This window comes from Wolffia australiana, chromosome 14, assembly GCF_029677425.1.
Source record: "Wolffia australiana isolate 7733 chromosome 14, ASM2967742v1".
In the NCBI taxonomy this organism is placed as follows: Eukaryota; Viridiplantae; Streptophyta; class Magnoliopsida; order Alismatales; family Araceae; genus Wolffia; species Wolffia australiana.
This window is the reverse complement of record NC_135848.1, coordinates 12,185,345-12,206,812: the sequence shown is the minus strand read 5'-3', so window position 1 is coordinate 12,206,812 and position 21,468 is coordinate 12,185,345. Positions and strand designations below refer to the sequence as shown.

The 21,468-nt window shown below is 44.1% G+C and overlaps 2 protein-coding genes and 1 long non-coding RNA gene across 3 annotated transcripts in view; 2 read left to right on the top strand and 1 right to left on the bottom strand.

Annotated features, from left to right (window-relative positions):
- The first annotated feature begins 3,299 nt into the window (after positions 1-3,299).
- Positions 3,300-5,124, top strand: LOC144712415 (uncharacterized). The gene is made up of 2 exons (XR_013583792.1): positions 3,300-3,932; positions 4,793-5,124. It is a non-coding gene; the product is annotated as an uncharacterized LOC144712415 (long non-coding RNA).
- Positions 5,125-5,898: 774 nt separating this feature from the next.
- TTG1 (Transducin/WD40 repeat-like superfamily protein) lies at positions 5,899-7,160 on the bottom strand. The gene has a single exon (XM_078586412.1). It carries the CDS (start codon positions 7,028-7,030, stop codon positions 6,008-6,010), a length of 1,023 nt encoding a protein of 340 aa, XP_078442538.1. The 5' UTR covers positions 7,031-7,160; the 3' UTR covers positions 5,899-6,007.
- Positions 7,161-13,377: 6,217 nt separating this feature from the next.
- LOC144712348 (uncharacterized) overlaps positions 13,378-21,468 on the top strand; it is a 37,620-nt gene continuing 29,529 nt past the window's right edge. Inside the window, exons 1-3 of the mRNA XM_078586596.1 lie at positions 13,378-13,748; positions 14,062-14,145; positions 14,277-14,357. Coding sequence (XP_078442722.1) covers positions 13,530-13,748; positions 14,062-14,145; positions 14,277-14,357 — 384 coding nt within the window. The 5' untranslated portion in view covers positions 13,378-13,529. The remainder of the gene's footprint in view (positions 13,749-14,061; positions 14,146-14,276; positions 14,358-21,468) is intronic.

Here is a 21,468-nt window from a genome sequence, read left to right as displayed (position 1 = left end):
GAATTTTGGAAAGTCAACCGGCGGACCCGACCTTTGGAATAAATCGAATTTCCTAATTCGATTTATCGGGTCCAAAGTAACTTAAATATAGAAATTTTATTTCTATATTAAAGTGCACACGTGGCACACTGGTAAAGCGCCGTGTTGCCGGGGCGGAGGTCGCCAGTTCGAATTCCGCCCGCCCCGTTTTTTTTATTTTTTTTTATTTAAATTTTCTACTGTGGACCCGACTGCGGACTTAACTGGTTGAGTCCGCCCGTCGGGTCCGCCACTAAGGCTAATGGGCTCCGCCCATTTAGGCCGTATTGGGCCCTTTATAACCCAAAATACATCCAAAAAAATGATTAAAAAACCATTTCTCATTCAATAAAAATTCTTTTGATTTCTTTATTTTTTGACATTTTAAAATATTTTTTAAAATATAAATCAAAGTTTTAAAGACACTTTAAAACCTAAAACGCCCTTTATATTATTTAAAACATTTTCAGAATACTTAAAAAGCATTTTTAATTATACAGAAGATTGTAACAACTTTTTTTTTTAAAGCATTCAAAAACCTTTAAAAACCTTTAACTTTATAGAACTTATTAATTTATAGAGTCATGATTACTATTGTAATTTAATGTACATTAAAACACAAAAGCCTCAACAAGATAGATTCATGATGATGCACATGAACTTCACGTGAAGTATTTTAACACTAAAGAACACATTAAGTTTTTTAAATACTTCTGTTTTTAACAACCCGACTAACATCTGGGATATCCTATGCAATGCAAGGACATGTTATTTTATATATTTATGTGATGAAGATTGAATTGGCCAAATGGATGAAGACAATGTCATCAAGATTACTACCAGGGATTGAAAGGGTGTACAGGGCAAGTTAATAAATAGGAAGTCCAAAACTTGATAAAAAGAGCACCAAAAAAATGTGAATCTCCAAATTTTCAAATGTTGCAATTAATACCCCACATTTTACGCCGCGTAAAAAGGTGGATCCCATGGACTTAAAAAAGGGCATGGAACATTAAACTTCACCCACAATAAATTTTATTAACATTGTTCCTTTTGCTTTCTGCTAAGCGTTAAACAACCCCCAACCCTCTCTGTAATATTCATTTTAAAGTTAAAACAAATATCAGAATTCGTAGGTGAAAGCTCCACAAAACTGCACTCGTCGTCAATTTTTCATCTCACTTTCCTCCATGGAAAGCTCACATCCCATAGAAATGGCCCATCATCACATCCCATAGAAATGGATCAATTAAATTATCAGAATAACATCTGTATCTACAAACAGCTCCTGAAAAGCATTTCAGTTCAGCTCAACTAAACTATCACAAAAACATCTACATCAACACTAAATATAAACAGCAACACCACAGCATTTTGGCATCGATCAACTCAGCTACAGCAACACCAAATATACGCAGCTACACCAAAGTATTCAGTGCAGATCAACAAAATTAACATCTACAGACACCAAAGCATTTCCCCATAAGTCAATTATACTATCAGAATACCCTGTACAACAACACAAAATATAAAAAGCAAGCAAAACCAAAGCACTTCTGAGTAGATCAACTAAACAATCAGGATAACATCAACAACTACACCCAATATAAACAGCTAGCAAAACCAAATCACTTCGAAGTAGATCAACTAACCTATCAGGATAACCATCAACAGCTACACCCAATATAAACAGCAACCACATAATAAAGCATTTCAGAGCCGAGCAACTAAACTGTCAGAATAACATCAACAGCTACACCCAATATAAACAGCAACCACATAATAAAGCATTTCGGAGCCGAGCAACTAAACTGTCAGAATAACATCAACAGCTACACCCAATATAAACAGCAACCACATACCAAAGCATTTCGGAGCCGAGCAACTAAGCTATCTGAATAACATCAACAGCTACACCCAATGTATACAGCGACACTAACCCAAATAATTTCAAAGAAGATCAACTAAACTATTAGAATAACATCCACAGCTACACCCAATATAAACAGCGACACTAACCCAAATAGTTTCAAAGAAGATCAACTAAACTATTAGAATAGCATCCACAGCTACACCCAATATAAACAGCGACACCAAACCAAATAATTTCAGAGAAGATCAACTAAACTATCAGGACAACCTCAACAGCTACAGCCAATAAAAACAGTGACACCAAACCAAAGTATTTCAAATCAGATCAACTAAACTACCAGAATAACATTAACAGCTACACCCAATATAAACAGAGACACCAAACCAAATAATTTCAGAGCAGATCAACTAAACTATCAGAATAACAGCAACACTACACCCAATATAAATTGCGACGCCAAACCAAAGCATTTCAAAGCAGATCAACTAAACTATCGGAATAACATCAACAGCTACACCCAATATAAACAGCGATACCAAACCAAATAATTTCAGAGCAGATCAACTAAACTATCAGAATAACATCAACAGCTAAACCCAATATAAACAGTGACACCAAACAAAACAATCTCAGAGCAGATCAACTAAACTACCAGGACAAGATCAACAGCTACACCCAATATAAACAGCTACGTCAAACCATTCCTTCTCAGACAAACAAAACTAGAAGAAACACATCTCCAGCTACAGCATTTAAATAAACAGCTAGCTGCACCGAAGATCAACTAAACTACCATCAATTTTTATTTTTAAACGATAAAACTACCATCAAATATAAACACCAGACGAAAAAGGGAAAGGAGCAGAAATAATCGCATCCGAACCTGAGAAGAAGAGAGGGAGAAAGAGAGGATACTAACTAACACCTACATCTGCACCAATTATAAACAGCTAACCCAAAGTATTTCGGCGCAGATCAACAAAACTATCAGAAAGACATTGATAAGAATCACTGGAGGGATAAGTGATAACATGCAAATAGAAGCTTAAATAAATGCTAATTTCATCATATTTTTGGGTTCTTAATGCATAAAACATTAATTTTTAAGCATGTTATCATGATTTTAGGTTAAAACAATAAATTCCATAAATTTCAGGTTAAATAATACTTCTAATAAATATTTAGGTCAAATTTTACATTTTAAATGTTCTTAAAATAAATCTTTAATGAAATTATATGATTAATTGACCTATTTATATAAATAAAAATAAAATAAATAAATAAAATGAGCTTTAGAAAATATTTAAATCATTTTTAGGTAGTAATACATGTTTTTATGATTCATTTTATGTGTTTTTTCCATTTCAAAACGTTTTTTTTATGAAACTGGTCCTTATTGGGCCAGTTTAAGCGCTAACGGGTGTTCAATGTGCAGGTAAATACACCGAAGAGGGCGGCGGCCAATCACAAAGCCCCCTCAGGCTTCGGTGCGTGACACACACGCACGCATGGTCGTGTGTGTCGCGCATTACGCGCGACGTGTCGCGCACCGCACACAGACCCGCAATGACCAATCGCATGCAGCTTAACTCGCTGCGTGCAACGCAGCGAGTTAAGCGCATGCATAGCGCTGAGCAGGTTTTCTCCTGTGCAAAGCGCGCGCACGTAGCGCGCGGCGCACGGAAGAAAACCCGTACACGATACCAGGCAACAAATAAAAAATTGCGTTGTACGCTCTGCGTACAACGCGCGTAAGACGAAAAAAACGTAACGGAATCGGAAGAGCTGTTCTACCGATTCCACGGCGATAAAAGGAGAAAAATCAAAATTTCAATGCGTTCTTGATTTTTAAAGCTCAAGGAAGGATCCCCTAGCCTCGTTGAAGTCTCAAGGATCACCTAAGAAGAGTTTGAAGCTCGATTCGTGGACGAAATTCGCAGATCCGTCGCCGCAAATTTCCGGAATTTCAAGCCAAAATCGGAGGAACATATTCGGCGTTCGTTGCTCGAAGCTCGCCTGGATCGATTCTCTGCTCTTTCTGGTACCTCTAGGTTTATCCGTGTTTGATTTTTGCACCTTACTTCATACTTAGTTTTCTGAAATTTGCACTCAGTTTATGCTCGCCGTCGTTTTTTTATCTGTTCCGATTTTAGTCATTCAGCTCCTGAATTTTAGTTCGGTTTAAAATCATTTAGTATTAATTGCGTATAAAATTTCTAATTCGAACCCTACCTGTTGCTTGAATCGCATAAATCGTGAATTAGATTCACGATTCCGTTCTTCTTGAATAAGCAAATCGTGAATCGTATTCACGATTTGCTGTTTTAGGACATATCTACAATTTAGAATCAAATGGGATAAAATAAAAATAAATAAAAATGCTCTTAATAATAGCATAAGTATTAGTTCTTTTTATTCTTTAAAAATAGTAAAGCACCTGATAAACAAAACGAATTAAAGAAATACACTAAATTAGAGTTAAACCTATTTTAGAAATAGATCTGAAATTCATCAAAAAGAACCAAAAAAATTATATAACCAAAACAATCAAAGACTTTAAATCAAATAAAAAGATAAGGTTAAGTGACTTTTGAATCTCTGTTAATTAATAACAGAGAATTAACAAAATCATTTAATTTCAAAAAAGATATAATTTTAGTTCCTAATTACAAGTATTTGCATTTAAATAAATAGTCAAACATCATTTCATTTAGGTGTCAAATTCTAAAACCCTAATTAGACAGAAATTTGAATATCACCACCGCCTCCCTAGGGTTCGACCCCTTGCGCATTAAGGGACATATAAATTTTAGTGATTAAGTTTGAAAAACCCCTAAATAACGACATATATACGCGCATTTTCGAGCTTATCAATAAGGATCTGACGAAGTCTTGCCAAAGCAAGAGGAGATGCAAGACTGCCTCCGCGCAATGTGATGCTGCACGTGCGACCTTTTTAATAAACATGGGGGTCTCTATGTAAACGAAGGTGACGGCATTCTATAGGGGCATCAAGAAGCAGTTAAGCCAAGAGAGCAGCGACAGGAGATTCTCCACTGACGGAGCTGACGACGTCCGATCCGGCCGCCAGACTCCAGATCTCAGTTAGGACTTCAATTCCTCGTTATTGTTTCTACTATTTAAAATCTTGTATGTGACTTCATCCTTCTACTGGAAGATTGGATCTCCTTATCGGCAACTCATTATATCCAGAGATCTCGCATTTCCGATCTCGTATTTAGTCCATTTCCTATATCTCAAGATCTTGATAGTTAAGATTTCTAAGGTATCTTAACAATTTGGTATTAGAGCCAAAGATCCTCAGAATCTTCCATGGCAAATTACAATTCCAACTTGGAGCAACTCAGTCAAGAACATGGACGAGGGGCAGATGTTCTAGACCGTATGATGAAGCAGATAATAAATCTCAGGTCGAAATCAGAAGGTCAAATTCCAAAACGGGTAACAGATTCTGAATCCGTGAAAAAACCTATTCGAGCAACACACTCAAGATTATAGAAGCAAACAAGATCATTACAAGAAAGGCGTTGTACCATCATTCCGTGGCTCTCGACCGAGAGCTTGGATAGAACGCGTGGAAGGATTCTTCTAAATCCACAATATACCGGATAAAGACAGACATAAAATCTCCTTATCCGAACCTGAGAAGAAGAGAGGGAGAAAGAGAGGATACTAACTAACTCCTACAGCTACACCAATTATAAACATCTAACCAATGTATTTCGGCGCAGATCAACAAAACTATCAGAAACACATCTCTACCTACACCATTTATATAAACAGCTAGCTACACCGAAGATCAACTAAACTACCATCAAATATAAACACCAGACGAAAAAGGGAAAGGAGCAGAAATAATCGCATCCGAACCTGAGAAGAAGAGAGGGAGAAAGAGAGGATACTAACTAACACCTACATCTGCACCAATTATAAACAGCTAACTGAAGCATTTCGGCGCAGATCAACAAAACTATCAGAAACACATCTCTAGCAACACCATTTATATAAACAAGAAGCTACACCGAAGATCAACTAAACTACGATCAAAATATAAACATCAAAAAGAAAGAGAGACAGGATCAGCAAATCTTCAAATCAGAACCTGAGCATCTGGACCTTGTCGGCGAAGGCAATTCCCACCCATTCCGGATGAGCAGGCGACCATTGCAGCTGATTGATCTCCGCCCCGGCCGAGTAACCCAGCCTTGGCTCGACATCCTCCCGACCCACCATCCCCTTTGCGCTCAAATCCCAAACCAGCGCCTGCCCATCGTCCCCGGCGGAGCAGAGCAGCCCCGGGCTGTGCGGCGCCCACGCCACGGCGTTCACGCTCGCCCGGTGCTTCTTCAGCTCGGCCACCGGCGACCCGGGCAAGCGTATATCGAGAACGACGACCCTGTTGCTGTCCAAGAGCAGCGTCGCCATGAACGAGAGGTTCATCTTGTTCCAGGCCAGCCTGAGCAGCGGCGTCTCCGGCCGGCTGCTCTCGTAGATGATGCTGGAGTGCTCCCTGTCCCGCAGATCGAACACCCTCACCGACCCGTCGGCCGAGACGGTGGCGAAGACCCCGGCCTGGCCCCAGGCTATGTCGTAGACCTCCTTGTCGTGCACGATCAGCCTCGTCTCCGCCACGCCCCGCTCCGCGTCCCAGATCGCGCAGGTCCGGTCGATGCTGCACGTCCCGATCCGCCGCGGCTCGGCGTCGTTCCAGTCGAAGGAGGTCAGCGGCGCGGAGAACTCGCTCGATTTGAACGCGCTGCGGAGCTCGATTGACGCGTCGGCGATCTGCCAGAGGCGGAGGAGGTCGCCCGAGGAGGCGAGGAGGGCGGTCGTCTCGTTGGGGATCGGCCGCGGGTGGAACATCAGCTTCGTGGGAGGGTACGGGTGGTCGAAGGAGAGCGCGGGGCTCGATCGGAAGGTCTGCGAGTCGGCGTCGAAGGTGATCAGATCGACGCGGTTGCTCAGATCTTCGATGAAGCTCCCCAGGGCGAGCCTCGGCGAGGAGGAGGAGCTCGGCGAGGAGGAGATCGCCATGGCGTAGACCGGGTGAGGGGATTGGTAGGTGAAGGCGTTTGGGTTTGGGATCGAGAGCGAGGATTCTTGCGGGGAATTCTCCATGGCTGGTGCCCGAGCTTGATCGATGATCGCAGAGGAGATCGCTCTGGTGGGAGATTTCTCCGTGATTTGATGCCGGCTTCCGCCATTTATGATCTTGCTCGTCGGTCAAGGAGGAAGAAGGGCCGGTGGAAACTGAAAAGTTCTAATTTTTATTATGTTTGATTTTGTATATGTTTATGCCCCTTCTGTCAAAGGCATGTGCGTTGGAAATTTATTAAATATTCAGAGTTTTTGCCCCTCTTTTCTCACGTACTGTTGTATGTTTATGTCCCAGATGTTGCTTCTGTCAATGACATATGGAGTGTAAATTCATTAATTATTCTTAGTTTTGTATCCCCCTTTTATTACATACTAGGCACTGTCAGGGGGAGCATAAGATGTTTTTTTATTATGTTTGATGTTGTATGTTTATGTCCCAGATGTTGCTTCTGTTAATGACATATGGAGTGTAAATTCATTAATTATTCCTAGTTTTGTATCCCCCTTTTATTACATACTAGGCATTGTTAGGGGGAGCATAAGATGTTTTTTTTATTATGTTTGATGTTGTATGTTTATGTCCCAGATGTTGCTTCTGTTAATGACATATGGAGTGTAAATTCATTAATTATTCCTAGTTTTGTATCCCCCTTTTATTACATACTAGGCATTGTTAGGGGGAGCATAAGATGTTTTTTTATTATGTTTGATGTTGTATGTTTATGTCCCAGATGTTGCTTCTGTTAATGACATATGGAGTGTAAATTCATTAATTATTCCTAGTTTTGTATCCCCCTTTTATTACATACTAGGCATTGTTAGGGGGAGCATAAGATGTTTTTTTATTATGTTTGATGTTGTATGTTTATGTCCCAGCAGTTGCTTATGTCAAAGGCATGTGGGTTGGAAATTTATTAACTATTCCTAGTTTTTGTCCCCCTCTTTTACATACTAGGCATTATCAGGGGGAGCATAAGATATTTTTTTTAATTATGTTTAATGTTTTATGTTTATGTCCCAGAAGTTGCTTTTGTCAAAGGCATGTGGGTTGGAAATTTATTAACTATTCCTAGTTTTTGTCCCCCTCTTTTACATACTAGGCATTATCAGGGGGAGCATAAGATATTTTTTTAATTATGTTTAATCTTGTATGTTTATGTCTCAGAAGTTGCTTCTGTCAAAGGCATGTGGGTTGGAAATTTATCAAGTATTCCTAGTTTTTCCCCCTTTTCTTACATAATAAGCATTATTAAGGTGAGCATAAGATGTTTTTTTATTATGTTTGATGTTGTATGCATATGTCCCAGAAGTTGCTTTTGTCAAAGGCATGTGGGTTGGAAATTTATTAACTATTGCTTGTTTTTGTCCCCCTCTTCTTACATACTACGCATTATTAGGGGGAGCATAAGATATTCTTTTTAATTATATTTGATCTTTTACGTTTATGTCCCATAAGTTGCTTTTGTCAAAGGCATGTGGGTTGGAAATTTATTAAATATTCCTAGTTTTTTCCCCCTCTTCTTACATACTATGCATTATTAAGGGAAGCATAAGATTTTTTTTTTAGTTGTGTTTGATGTTGTATGTTTATGTCCTAGATGTTGCTTCTATCAATGTTTTTTTGGACTGTAAATTTATTTAATATCCATAGTTTTTGTGTCCACTTTTTCTTACTGAAAGGAGCTTTATATTATTTTTTCAGATGATGTATTTTGATGATCAAATGTTAGTAGCTTCTGCCCAGTTTAAATATTAAACACTCAATATGGGCTCAACTTGAAATCTGACCCATACGATCTCTGTGAATTAATTAAAGATTCTTATCACACTATTTTTACTTTGGAATTGAAAAATGTTCATGAGACATTATATCCATTTCTTTCAAAAGTCACATTTTTCTACATCTACCTAACGTATAAATAATATTATTTGAGATGATAATGAATAGTGTAAAGTCAGCAGTACCAGGCACGTTGGATATTTTTTAAACATGGTCTTATTCGATCACTTTTTGAACTAGGAAAAGTCACATTAATATTTATAAAATGATTTATAGTTTTTATAGGCAAGATACCCATGATGCGAAACTAATGGAGCCAATTTTGAAACAATTAATGCTTCTGATTGTATTTAAATTAACCGGGGCTCCAAGTTATTTCTTGGCTCATATTAGCTGTGAATGTATTTGAATTAGCTGAATTTAAAATATTTCCTTAAAAAATAATGTGGCTCCAAGTTTATAAAATGGAAATATTAATTCTTGGCTCCTTAAATGGAAGCATTCACATGACTGATTCAAAATGGGGAGTAGAACAAGTAGACTAGGAATATGCTATTATATGCATTCTCCAGAGTCACATTAAGATAGTTATTTGACTATATGAGCATAATAATACAATACTGATGGATTCCAAAGGTGACACTGATGTGTATTTTAGACTCTTATGTCTCAATGAAGTAAAAGAAAAAAACATAAAAACAACTTTTGACTAGGGGGTATGAGAACGCAACAACCATGTCATTTACTTCACTGCTAACAATTCAACAAATACATCTTAAGATTGTTGATGTGGTCTAACTTTAAAATCTCTCGAGTGGCCATGGACTATCTTAAGTTAAGAAACCAAAGAAAAATAATCTAAACGAACCTCTTTAGATTTATCTACAAACATAAAATAGTTAGAAGTAATACCAATTAGTAAATGTAAATATTATATTTCAGAGCGAGACTGAGAGAGAAATAGAAGGGAGGGACAAATGAGAGATGACAGTGGGGAGGAGAGAAAATTAGAGATAAATAGAAGAGAGAAAGGGAGATAAAAAGAGAGAAGGATGATTTAAAGAGAGAGAAATAGAAAGAGGAAGGGAATTAGAAAGAGAAATAGAAAAATAGAAAGGAGAGAGAGAAGAGAGAGTAATAGAGAAATAGAAAGAAGCGATAGAAAGAGTGATAAAAAAGAGAGTGAGGAATAGGGAATGACAGCTGTCATTCGTCACCTCACACGTCACGGTGACGGCAACATGACGGATGATGTGACAGTGACAGTGACAAAATTAGGGGCTCGTGACGGTGACGGATGACAAACTGGGCTTGACGGTGACGCAAATGTTGACGGTGGGCCTCAGACGAGTTGACATGACGGGATGGCTGTCACGATCGTGACATATTTTAAAAAACTTTAAAAATGAAACTGACAGGGAGAAAACAAGAGAAATAGAGAGAGACAGAGAGAGCGCAATATTGAAGAAGTGAACCTGATAGAGAGATACGAGAGAGACAGAGAGAGAGAGGAAATGAAACTGAGAGTGATAGACAGAGAGAGAGCGAGACAAAACAAGGGAGAGAAACAGAGAGACAAAGAAAGAGCAAGATTGAAGAAGTGAACCTGATAGAGAGATACGAGAGAGAGAGAGAGGAAATGAAACTGAGAGTGATAGACAAAGAGAAAGCGAGACAAAACAAGGGAGAGAAACAGAGAGACAAAGAAAGAGCAAGATTGAAGAAGCAAAACTGACAGAGAGATACGCGAGAGAGAGACATAAAAAGAGGAAGTGTGAAACTGAGAATGATAGACAAAGAGAGAGATAAACAAGGGAGAGAGGGAGAGAGAAAACAAGGGAGAGAAACAGAGAGAGAGAGAGGGAGAGAGAAAACAAGGGAGAGAAACAGAGAGAGAGAGGGAGAGAGAAAACAAGGGAGAGAAACAGAGAGAGAGAGGGAGAGAGAAAACAAGGGAGAGAAACAGAGTGAGTGAGAGAGAGAAAACAAGGGAGAGAACAGTATTCCTCCCTCAAACATGGCTGTTTTTCCTGTCCTATGTGCCAGTGACGCCGTCCGGTGACGGGGACGTGATGGGACGCTGCAAAGATGGACGCGTGACGCTAACATGATGGATTTTTTCAAAATGCGTGGAAGTGTGATGGGATGATAACATGATGAAACTTTCATCACATCACCCTTCCGTCACAGATCGTCATCCATCTCGTCACGTCCTGGATGTATCATTCCCTATTGAGGAAATATGAAAGAAATAGACAAAGAGAAATGGAGATTAAAAAAAAGAAAGAAAAATAGGGAAAGAGAAAGAGAGAAAAGGATAGAGAGATAGAAAGAGAGAGAAGTAGAAAAGGAGAGACATGAGAGAGGAGAGAGAGAGGAGAGAGCGAAAGAGAAAAAGAAAGGAGAGAGAGAAATAGTGAAAAAAGATAGAAAGAAACATAGAGAGAAAGAGAGAGGGGAGAAAAACAAGGAGGAGAGATATAGAGAGAACGAGAGAGGAGAGAAAAACAAAGGAGGAGAGATATAGAGAGAACGAGAGAGGAGAGAAACAAGGAGGAGAGATAGAGAGAGGAGATATATAGAGGGAAAGAGAGAGAAGAGAAACAAGGAGGAGAGATATAGAGAGGAGATATATAGAGGGAAAGAGAGAGAAGAGAAACAAGGAGGAGAGATATAGAGAGGAGATATATAGAGAGAAAGAGAGAAAAGAGAAACAAGGAGAAGAGATATAGAGAGGAGATATATAGAGAGAAAGAGAGAGGAGAGAAACAAGGATGAGAGATAGAGAGAGGAGATATATAGAGAGAACGAGAAGGAGAGAAACAAGGAGGAGAGATTGAGAGAGGAGATATATAGAGAGAACGAGAATGAGAGAAACAAGGAGGAGAGATAGAGAGAGGAGATATATAGAAAGAAAGAGAGGAGAGAAATGAGGAGGAGAGATAGAGAGAGAAATACAAAGGAGAGAAAGAGAAAGAAAGAGAAAGAGGAGAGGTCAAGAGAGGAAGAGAGAGGAGAGATAGAGAGAGAAACACAGAGGAGTGAAAGAAAGAGGATAGATAGAGAAGAAAAAGGAGAGAAAGAAAGTGAAAGAGAGAGGTAGAAAGAGAGAGAGAAACAAAGATAGAAAGAGATAGAGAGAGGTAGAAAGAGATAGAGAGATATATAGATAGAGATAGAAAGAGAAAGAGGTATAAAGAGAGAGAGAAGTAGAAAGAGAGAGAGATAGAAAGAGAGAGAGATAAAACGAGAGAGATAGAAGAGAGAGATGGAAGGAGAGAGAGATAGTAGGTGTCACACGGTCAAATCCTGAGCTAGGACAATAGCTTGAATCTGACGTGTGTCGGCCTCAGTGCTTGGAGCAGAACACTGAACCGCCTTGATTTCTTGCAACAGAAGTCTCTTACAATAGCTTAAGTTTGCATAGAAGGGGTTAGAGAAAAGGGAGGGGACGCAGCCCCAGAGGGGAACAATCTCATTGCATTCATATCGGAAAGGTTACATCGTAGTCATGAACATTATTACATGGGGGAATACTAGGGTTGATACCGAAGTAATGGGACGAGGCGCCTTGCGCCTTGGGTAGTGTCTCCTTCGCACCTTGAGGTCTGCCGCTCCGCACGCGCCTGCCCCCCAGCCTTGCTGCTACACATGTGCCCTCGGGCTGGGCGATGCGTGCCTGCGGGCGTGACGATCACACACGCCACCAACACCCACGTTGACATCTATCGCGCGCAGAATGCGCGACACCGCCGCATTTGGTGCCTCAAGCCGAGCGCAGTGCGCCCGACGCTACATGCAGGGGCGCCACATCCCCATGCCGTCTCATGGCGGGATGTCTCCCCCCCTGCGCCCCGCACACGCGATGCGCACGATGCCCGCGCGGACGCTGCGCGGCTCCCCCCACAACTAAGCGCGTTGCAACGCGGCACTACCGCCCGGCCTGTGTGTCCCGTGCCCGCGCATGCTCTTGTCAGCCCGCACGCCCAGCACACGCAGGCCTCGTCTGATCCGTCCCGCCTAGGCGCAAAAGGGCACGTGCACCATCCGAAGTGTATCCCCACTAGGAGGGCGATTGACTAAAAGATCAGGTTGGGTATCACCACCCTTAGTGCGTCGTAGCACACTAAATAGGACTCAATCATTAGAGATCGTGGGTCTAATACAAACAAGCCCTCCTAATAAGTACGCAGGCCTCTCGGCAGGGAAGTCGCCTAGTTAGATAGAAAGAGAGAGAGATAGTAGGAGAGAGAGATAGAAAGAGATATAAAGAGAGAGAGATAATAGGAGAGAGAGATAGAAAGAGATATAAAGAGAGAGAGATAGTAGGAGAGATAGATAGATAGAGAGAGATAGGAGAGAGATAGAAAGATAGAGGCAGTAGGAGAGAGAGATAGAAAGCGAGAGAGACAGAAGGAGAGAGAGATACAATGAGAGAGAGAGAGAGTAGGATAGATAGAAAGAGAGAGAGATAGAAGGAGAGAGATAGAAAGATAGAGGCAGTAGGAGAGAGAGATAGAAAGCGAGAGAGACAGAAGGAGAGAGAGACAGAAGGATAGATAGAGAGAGAGAGAGGTAAAAGAGAGAAATAGAGAGGGATAGAGGGAGAGAGTACCGTTTTGTTCAGCTCATCCGAGCTCGTCGTCGTAGGATTTCATCGCTTTCATCAACACGAACGGGAAGCCAGTCCCTTCCGAGAAGCAGCTCCGCGCAGCAGACAACGGACCTCACCTGGTCTCTATGTCTTGCCTCCTCGAGCCTCTTCTGTCTTCCATACGGTGTGCTTCTCCTTCTTCTTCCTCACCCCGGTTGCCCTCCCGTGGAGCTCTCTGCGCCTGTCGAACAGTCTCTTTCTCTTCTCTCCCGAGGAAGAAGGACCTCCGCCGATGGGCGCTACGCGCAGTTTCCGACGGCTCTACCTCTGGAGCTGGAGATTTCAAGAGCCCCAACGAGCCCAAGGTTCGGTTTTTCATCTATTTTTTGTCTTTCTACTCAACTATTATTTGAATGTCATCTGACGTGGAATGGGCATTGCGCGCCTTTCCTATCAGTGATCGATTTTTATTCTCTTTTATAAAATTATTTTGAAGCTTGGCAACCCGGATTCCTGACATATGTTAGTTGGTGATGATCTTGTTGAACCCTACAAGATGTTGAATCCATTAAAACGAGGCTACATTGTTCTTTTAGTTTTTTTACCTCATGCGACGTGCTGAAAATTTAAGGTTCTGGAATTTGGTGCTGGATTTGTAATCGGCGCTCATGTTTGCAGAACAGGAGAGATATTCTTCTGGAGTATGTGAAGAGCATTCAACCGGAATTCATGGAGTTGTTTGTTAAACGAGCCCCGCAGCAGGTTGGCTAGTCATATTGTAAAAACCGTGTTTCAAAGTAGCGTTTGACTAATGTTTTTTTATCCGTTGTTTTTTGATATCATTCATCCAAGGAGGGCTGTTCATTTAATTAGCTTCCATTTTAATTTTTAAGGTTGTTGAAGCAATGCGTCAAACAGTCACGACTATGATTGGAACGCTCCCTCCTCAGTTCTTTGCCGTAACTGTCACTACTGTAAGATTCTGTAATTTTCTACATTTTATTCTCTTCTAATTTTTTTTCCACACTACAGTTGTAGCTTAAAATTCATGAATTTCTTGTCGGGTGTGCTATCAGTTCTCTTTTGGTAGAAGCCATATTACTATTGTAAATACCATACCAGAAAAAATAACTTCATCCCTTTTATTTGATAGAAATGATGTTGCTTCTAAGAACACCATGCCAGAAAATTTCATCTTCAATCTGATACGGTCCCCTACTTGGTGCTCGAGTAATTTGGTCTTTTGTTCTGTATTTTTCAGTAGATTCTGTTAACATTAATTTCATAACTTACATTATCTCTTCCCAAACCAAGCATGAACCTTTCAATTCATTTGGCTCTCACGCTTCATTTTTTAATTTATGGGACTTCCATTTATTTAAATGTAATGAGCCTACCCTCTTTTTTTTTCTGTTCAGATTGAAAGATATCGAAAATTATCTTATCCAGGACCAGACTCTTTTAAAGATAGTAGCCCTCTCAGGTTGGAGGGAAGAAATGAACTGGGATTTTATGAAGCGTTTAGTATGTTAGTGATTTAGCTCTCTTCTCCCTCCTCGCGCGATAGAAGTCACATGACTCTGTCAATGGTATCAGAGCTGGTGCCCACCAACAATCCCTTTCAAAACCCTCATCTTCTAAGGAGGATGCCGAGGCCATCAAGGTCCCTGCAGTGTCTGAGATGGACAAATTCCGTCAGGATTATGCCAAAATTCAGTCAACCATAGTGGCCCTTGACGCATGTCTCATCAGCCTAGATCCAGGCCAGAGCGGCAGCCCACAGTAGGCCCTATAGCAGGGCACACGCTCTGTGGCCTTGCTGGGGGCTCCGGCTCGGAGGGTTATCATCGCCCCTCGCAGCAGAGCGTCCTTCTAGGGCCCCCGGTTGTCTTTTCAAGAAAATGCCTGGGGGCTCTACCACTGACCAAAATGTAAACCTGACTTCCTCATGGATTGGAACAGGCATCACCTGCCACCCATGGGGTGTTCCCCAGGTAATGAGCACATGTGTGAGCCATGTGACACCCCACAGCAGGTCACTGCCCTTTCCCATCAAAGGCAAGCTCGTACGGATCCTCTCAAGATTCAATCAAATATGAGGATTTCTTGAAAAAGAGACACTTCCAATATCTCAAACTATGAAATGTCCTACCCTCAATGTCTTATACCAAAGCAATTCCAAGAATGAGAGCAAGTTTGCTTCAGTGAGAGGAAGAAGTTATTACGCGCAGATTAATGTTCAGTGATAGTATGTAGCGGAAATGGCTTGGTCCTGATATGATCTCCACGGGGAACGTATCATGATGAAAGGGGAAAGAGGTGACCCTGGCGGGATGGACACGCCGAGGGGGACGAAGGCAGCGGAAGAGCGGCAGGTGGGCATCGTCGGAGTGAATGAGGCTTGACAGAGTGGACATCGTCGAGAGAGATAGAGAGGAGCTACCGAGAGGAATTACTAACTTCTAAATTCATATCCTGCCCTCCAACCAGGAGGGCTACCTATTTGAAGGGAGATGCAAGACGGAAGGGAAAGGCGATAATGCCCCCAGTGGGCTTAATAGAGGGAGTAGATCTTAACAGATCCTTGCCCCGGAGCTTGCTGAATCAGCTCCTCGTTGTCAACATTGGAGATCACACTCAGTCAGGTAAGGAATGCCAGATGAGTTTCTTGAGGGATCCCCTCCCTCTTTATTTATGGGAATGTGGGGCCCCCGCAGAATAGGGCCCCTCACATGCCCCTTCCTTAATACATGATCTCCTTGAGTTTCTCTTCGGGAGGTTCGTATCACAAGCAGTGGGCCTCACTCTATGGGTGCTACAGCAGTATGAGAGTGTCAGAAAGGGACCACCACTGACCTGACTCTGGGCCATCCCCCCCTATTCTATGTTGCCTAAGGGGGCATCCCGTTGTTCTTCATGAATCTGACAGTGCAGGGATTCCTCTTTGGTGGCAAGGAGTGCCATGCCACGCAAATTTCGCTAAGCCCAAATAGCTGAATGACACCTGCAAGAAGCCTAGAAAGGAGCAACCCAGCTTGCTGACTTTGGAAACCCCCTGCCAATGCAGTTGTAGGTTTTGGAAACCCCCTCCCTGATCTTCATCATGTGAAGTTGGTGCTTATGTCAAAATGCTACCTGTTGGACTTTGGAGTGCAGAAGAGAGAGGTGGAGGCAGGGCTATAGAGGCCCACTGTACTAGGAGTTAAGAGGATGACTTAAGAATTGCTCTCTTTTTATTTTACTCTATCTGCCTTGAATATGCAGATAAAGGATTTTACTCTTAAACAATAGTCCCTTATAAAATAGTGGCTGACCATGAAGCTGCCAAATGAAGTGCTTCATTTGCCACATTGGAGGTTACGCATGTGTTGGACGTAAGTAAACTATATAATTTTCACATGACATGGCTGTGCCTGCAAACTGGCCATTGCGCATCAGTTGATTCTCCCCCTAAGGTGGTCTAACTTGCTGACATAACGACATTTGCTGATGTGGTCTGCCTTTTGGATCTGGCTCTCCTTGATGATGTGGCATGGGATCCTGGCATGGCACATCTTGCTTATGTGGTCCACCATGATGGTGAGGCTCAATGTTCTGGGGTAGTCCACCGTTCTGACATTCCCTACCACCCTGATGTGGCCCTGTGCTCCTCTGTTGCTGATTTCTTACTATTTGGGCGACAGCCCTCTTTGGCTGTTTAACACCCTGTTCTGTGATACAGTATGTTTCCTCGTATCACAAAAAAGCGGTAATAGGCGTGGTGAGAAACAAGGATAATAACCACAAGGGAATAGACAACCGCTTCTTCGCAACAAAGACCAATTCGTTAAGCCCGAAGGGAGAACGTCGGGAACAGAACAGAGAAGACAGATAACAGAGAAAAAAATGAAAATACTCCGGATGTGGCTGGAGCAGATGAACACCCCCTTTCTTGAGGGCATGCCCTGTTATTTAATATCAACGGCCATATCTAAATTTAGTAGCATTGATAAATGTCGAGTTGGACCACTGATACTCCCTTGGTATCTAATTTCGATTCGAATCAATTGAGTATCGAATATCCAAGAATTATCCAAAAATAGTAATGCCAATGATGAATATAGAGAATTGAGAAATGGATCTTGAAGGCTCCTCTGCAATGGAAGCTCTTTCACGATCCCCGGGCGGCTGCTCCCTCTCCTCGGGCAAAGCTCCTCCCTCTTCTTGGCAGCTGAATCCTCTGCCACTCCTCGACCTCTGGAGAGTCGCTTTGTGCTACAATGATGCCACCATACCTGATCGCCCTTTATTTATAGGGGCGTTGCCAGCGCTCCTTCCCCCTACTCTGCTCTGGTCATTGAGACCGGTCAACGGGCCGTTGACCAGATCTTGTTTTCCTTCTTTTGTATTTCTTATAGTAGAGTCTATCAACCACCTAAACCCTAGGCTCGTATTGGAGGGACGGTAGAGGATGACATAAGGTAGGAATTCCCGGGGTAGAGAGGTGAAACGGGAAGGGCAGGAGAGGAGGCCAAGCAGAGAGGGTAGGGATTGATCGAGGACGAGCTGCCTGGAGATGCGGTGTCAAGAGAGGAAGGAAGAAGATAATGACATCACTCAATAGAGTACATGGCTGGGTATACATATACCCTAGGAGAGAGAGAATGATAAGAGGGCTAATGGGCTTATAGAATAGGGCCCATTAGCCCATAAGGCTGACTATCTCACTAACACCCCATGGATGTCATCCATGCCGAGCTTGGACACTGCACGTTGCAGGAGAGGTCGAGATAGTCCTTTGGTAAGGACATCAGCAGCTTGATTAGCGGATGGAACAAATTCCAAGTCAAAGATGCCCTCGTCCACGCGCTCCTTGAAGAAGTAGCGGTGGAGTTCCATATGCTTGATCCGTCCCTGTTGGCCAGGGTTCTTTGCCAAGGTGATTGCCGACTTGTTGTGGCCGTAGAAGTGGATCGGGCCGGAATACTCCACACGAAGGTCATGGAGAATTCCGTATATCCACTGGCCTTCAGAGGCCCCATCGGCAAGTTCCCGGTATTCGGCTTCAGCACTGGAGCGGGACACTTTGTCCTGCTTGCTGCTCTTCCAGCTGACAAGACTGCCGAAGACAAAAGTGCAGTACCCCGTGGTGGAACGACAGTCCACAACTGAGCCGGCAAAGTCCGCATCAGTGTACACCTTCACGGTCCGCTCCATACTCAGAGGAAAGAACAAGCCCTTCCCGGGGCAGCCCTTTAGGTATGCAAGTACCCGGTTGGCCGCCTGACGATGGATCTCCCGCGGAGAGTGCATGAACTGACAGAGGAGGTTGACGGCGAAACTGATGTCGGGGCGGGTGTGGGTCAAGTACAGGAGTTTCCCCACCACCTGCTGGTACTGATATGCGTTCACCGGTGCTGAGTCCTCCCCCTTACCCAACTTGACGTTAGGGTCGATGGGAGTAGTAACCGGTGCACACTCAGTCATTCCGGTCAAGGCCAGTAGGTCAACGGCATACTTCTGCTGTGACACAAAGATCCCCCGGGGGGAGTAGGCCACCTCAAGGCCGAGGAAGTAGCGAAGAGGCCCGAGGGCCTTGATTTCGAACTCCTTGGCCAACGCAGAGCTGAGGCGGCCGGCCTCTGCAGAATCGGACCCCGTGATGAGGATGTCGTCGACGTACACGGTCAAGATGGAGACACTCGCGGAACTGTGACAGAAGAATAGGGAGGCATCCCCATTGCTCTGAGTGTAGCCCTCGGTCTTCATGACCGAAGAGAACCGACTGAACCACATCCGCGACGACTGTTTCAGTCCATAGAGAGACTTCCGCAGCCGGCAAACGGTGCCCGGAGGGCCAAGGGTATACCCGGGAGGTGGCTGCATGTACACCTCCTCCATCAAGTCACCGTGGAGAAAAGCATTCTTCACATCGAACTGTCGTATCGGCCAGTCGGAATGAGCCGCAAGCGCCAAGAGGAGACATACTGTTTCCATCTTCGCCACAGGAGAGAAGGTCTCGAAGTAGTCCACGCCATACGACTGAGTAAACCCCTGAGCCACAAGTCGAGACATGAGGCGCTCGAGAGTACCATCAGCATGATGCTTCTTGGCATGAATCCACTTGCAATCCACTGCCCTCTTGCCAGGAGGAAGTGGGACGACTTCCCAAGTGTGGTTCTTGAGCAAGGACTGCATCTCCTCATCCATCGCCGCTTTCCAATGAGGAGAAGCAAGAGCATCGGATAGGCGACGAGGGAGGGGATGCGACTCGATGTGAGAAAGAAAGGACCGGTAGGAAGGGCTTAGCCAATCAAAAGAGAGATAGTGAGATAAGGGGTAGAGAGGTGTGCGAGTGCACTGACGAACCCCTTTCCAAAGGGCGATAGGCCATCCCAACTGAGCATCATCATCAGTAGACGAGGGTGACGCATCGTCCGACGGAGAAGCGGAAGCAAAGGAGGGAGAAGAAGATAGCTCCCCGGGGGTAGGGGGAGGCTCCCCGGGGGAAGGTGGTGCACTAGGAGAAGGATACGGTGCACCAAGAGTAGGAGGTAGCTCCCCGGGGTGAGAGATGGACTTCCCGGGTTAGGAGTTGCCCTAGGGGGAGGATACGGTGCACCGGGAGGTGAGACGGTAGGAGGCAAGGGAGAGAAGGTGGCTGGGGACGACGACAGTGGAGGAATGGGTCCCACAAACAGAAAGGGTTCCAAGGAAGGAGTCGAAGACGCCTCAGCCAGCGGAAGGCGTGGCGAGGTAGAATCACCGAAGTAAGACTCATGCTCGGCAAAGGTGACGTTTGCCGAGATGAAAAATCTCCGAGACGGAGGGTGGTAGCAACGGTAACCTTTCTGGAGAGAAGCGTACCCGATGAAGACGCACCGGAGAGCTTGAGCATCGAGCTTCGTGCGAGAGGGAGCCGTATCGTGGACGTACGCCGTGCACCCGAAGATGCGAGGGAGGAGTCCAGTCCGCAGTGAGAGATGGGGGAACGCCGTGGAGAGACGATCCAGTGGGCTGACAAACCCGAGGGGCTGGGAGGGGAGACGGTTTATGAGATGGGTACTCGTTAAGACTGCCTCACCCCAATACGCCCACGGAACAGAATAGTTCAGCAGAAGGGTACGGGCGGTCGACGTGACATACCTGATCCGACGTTCTGCCATACCGTTCTGTTCCGGGGTGGCCACACAAGAGGACTCGTGGAGAATCCCATGGTCAGCAAAGTACGTGGCCAGCTCGGTGTTGACGAAGTCCCGGGCGTTATCGGAGCGGAAGCGCTGAATACCTCGGCCAAACTGAGTACGAACCATGGTGCAGAAGTGACGGACCGTTGGAGCAACCTCAGATTTGGCGGTCAACAAGTAGACCCATGTGTAGCGGGTGGCCTCGTCAACAAAGATCTGAAAGTATCGGTGGCCCTTTAGGCTAGCCTGCGGGGCGGGTCCCCAAACATCACTATGGATGCGAAATAATGGAGTGGAGGAGTGCGAGGTGGACGGAGAGAAAGATGAACGACGGTGCTTTGCCAGTTGACAGGCATCACACACGATAGTCTGAAGGCCCAATCCAGTACACATCGAAGGAAAGAGACGCTGTAAAACTGAAAATGGCGGGTGACCCAGCCGTTGGTGAGCCAACTGGAGACGTCCCATACGCTGCACATCCGCCGGTCGGAGTTGGCGGTGAAGCAGGAAGCACCGAGAGCGTCCCCCATCGTCCAACAACAGCAACCCATTCTCCCGCCTAATCGGTGTAGTCCGACCCACCTTGTCAGACAGAAACATCCCGTCAGGCTGGAGGTGAAAAGAACAGGACAAACTGTCAACCAAACGCTGAGGAGACATAAGGATAGTTCGCAGGGCGGGGACATGAAGAACATTGCTGACCACTCCGAGGCCGTCTACAAAAACTGCCCCAATTCCAGCAACATGCAACCGTCCACCACCGGCTGTAAGAACTGTACGGTCCCCACTATGCCTTTCGTAGGATACAAACCGGTCATTGAACGGGGTCATGTGTTCGGTTGCCCCCGAATCAAGAACCCAGCTCGTATCCGATACGAGAGGCGAGTAAGAAGCCGTACCACAATGCCACTGTTCAGAC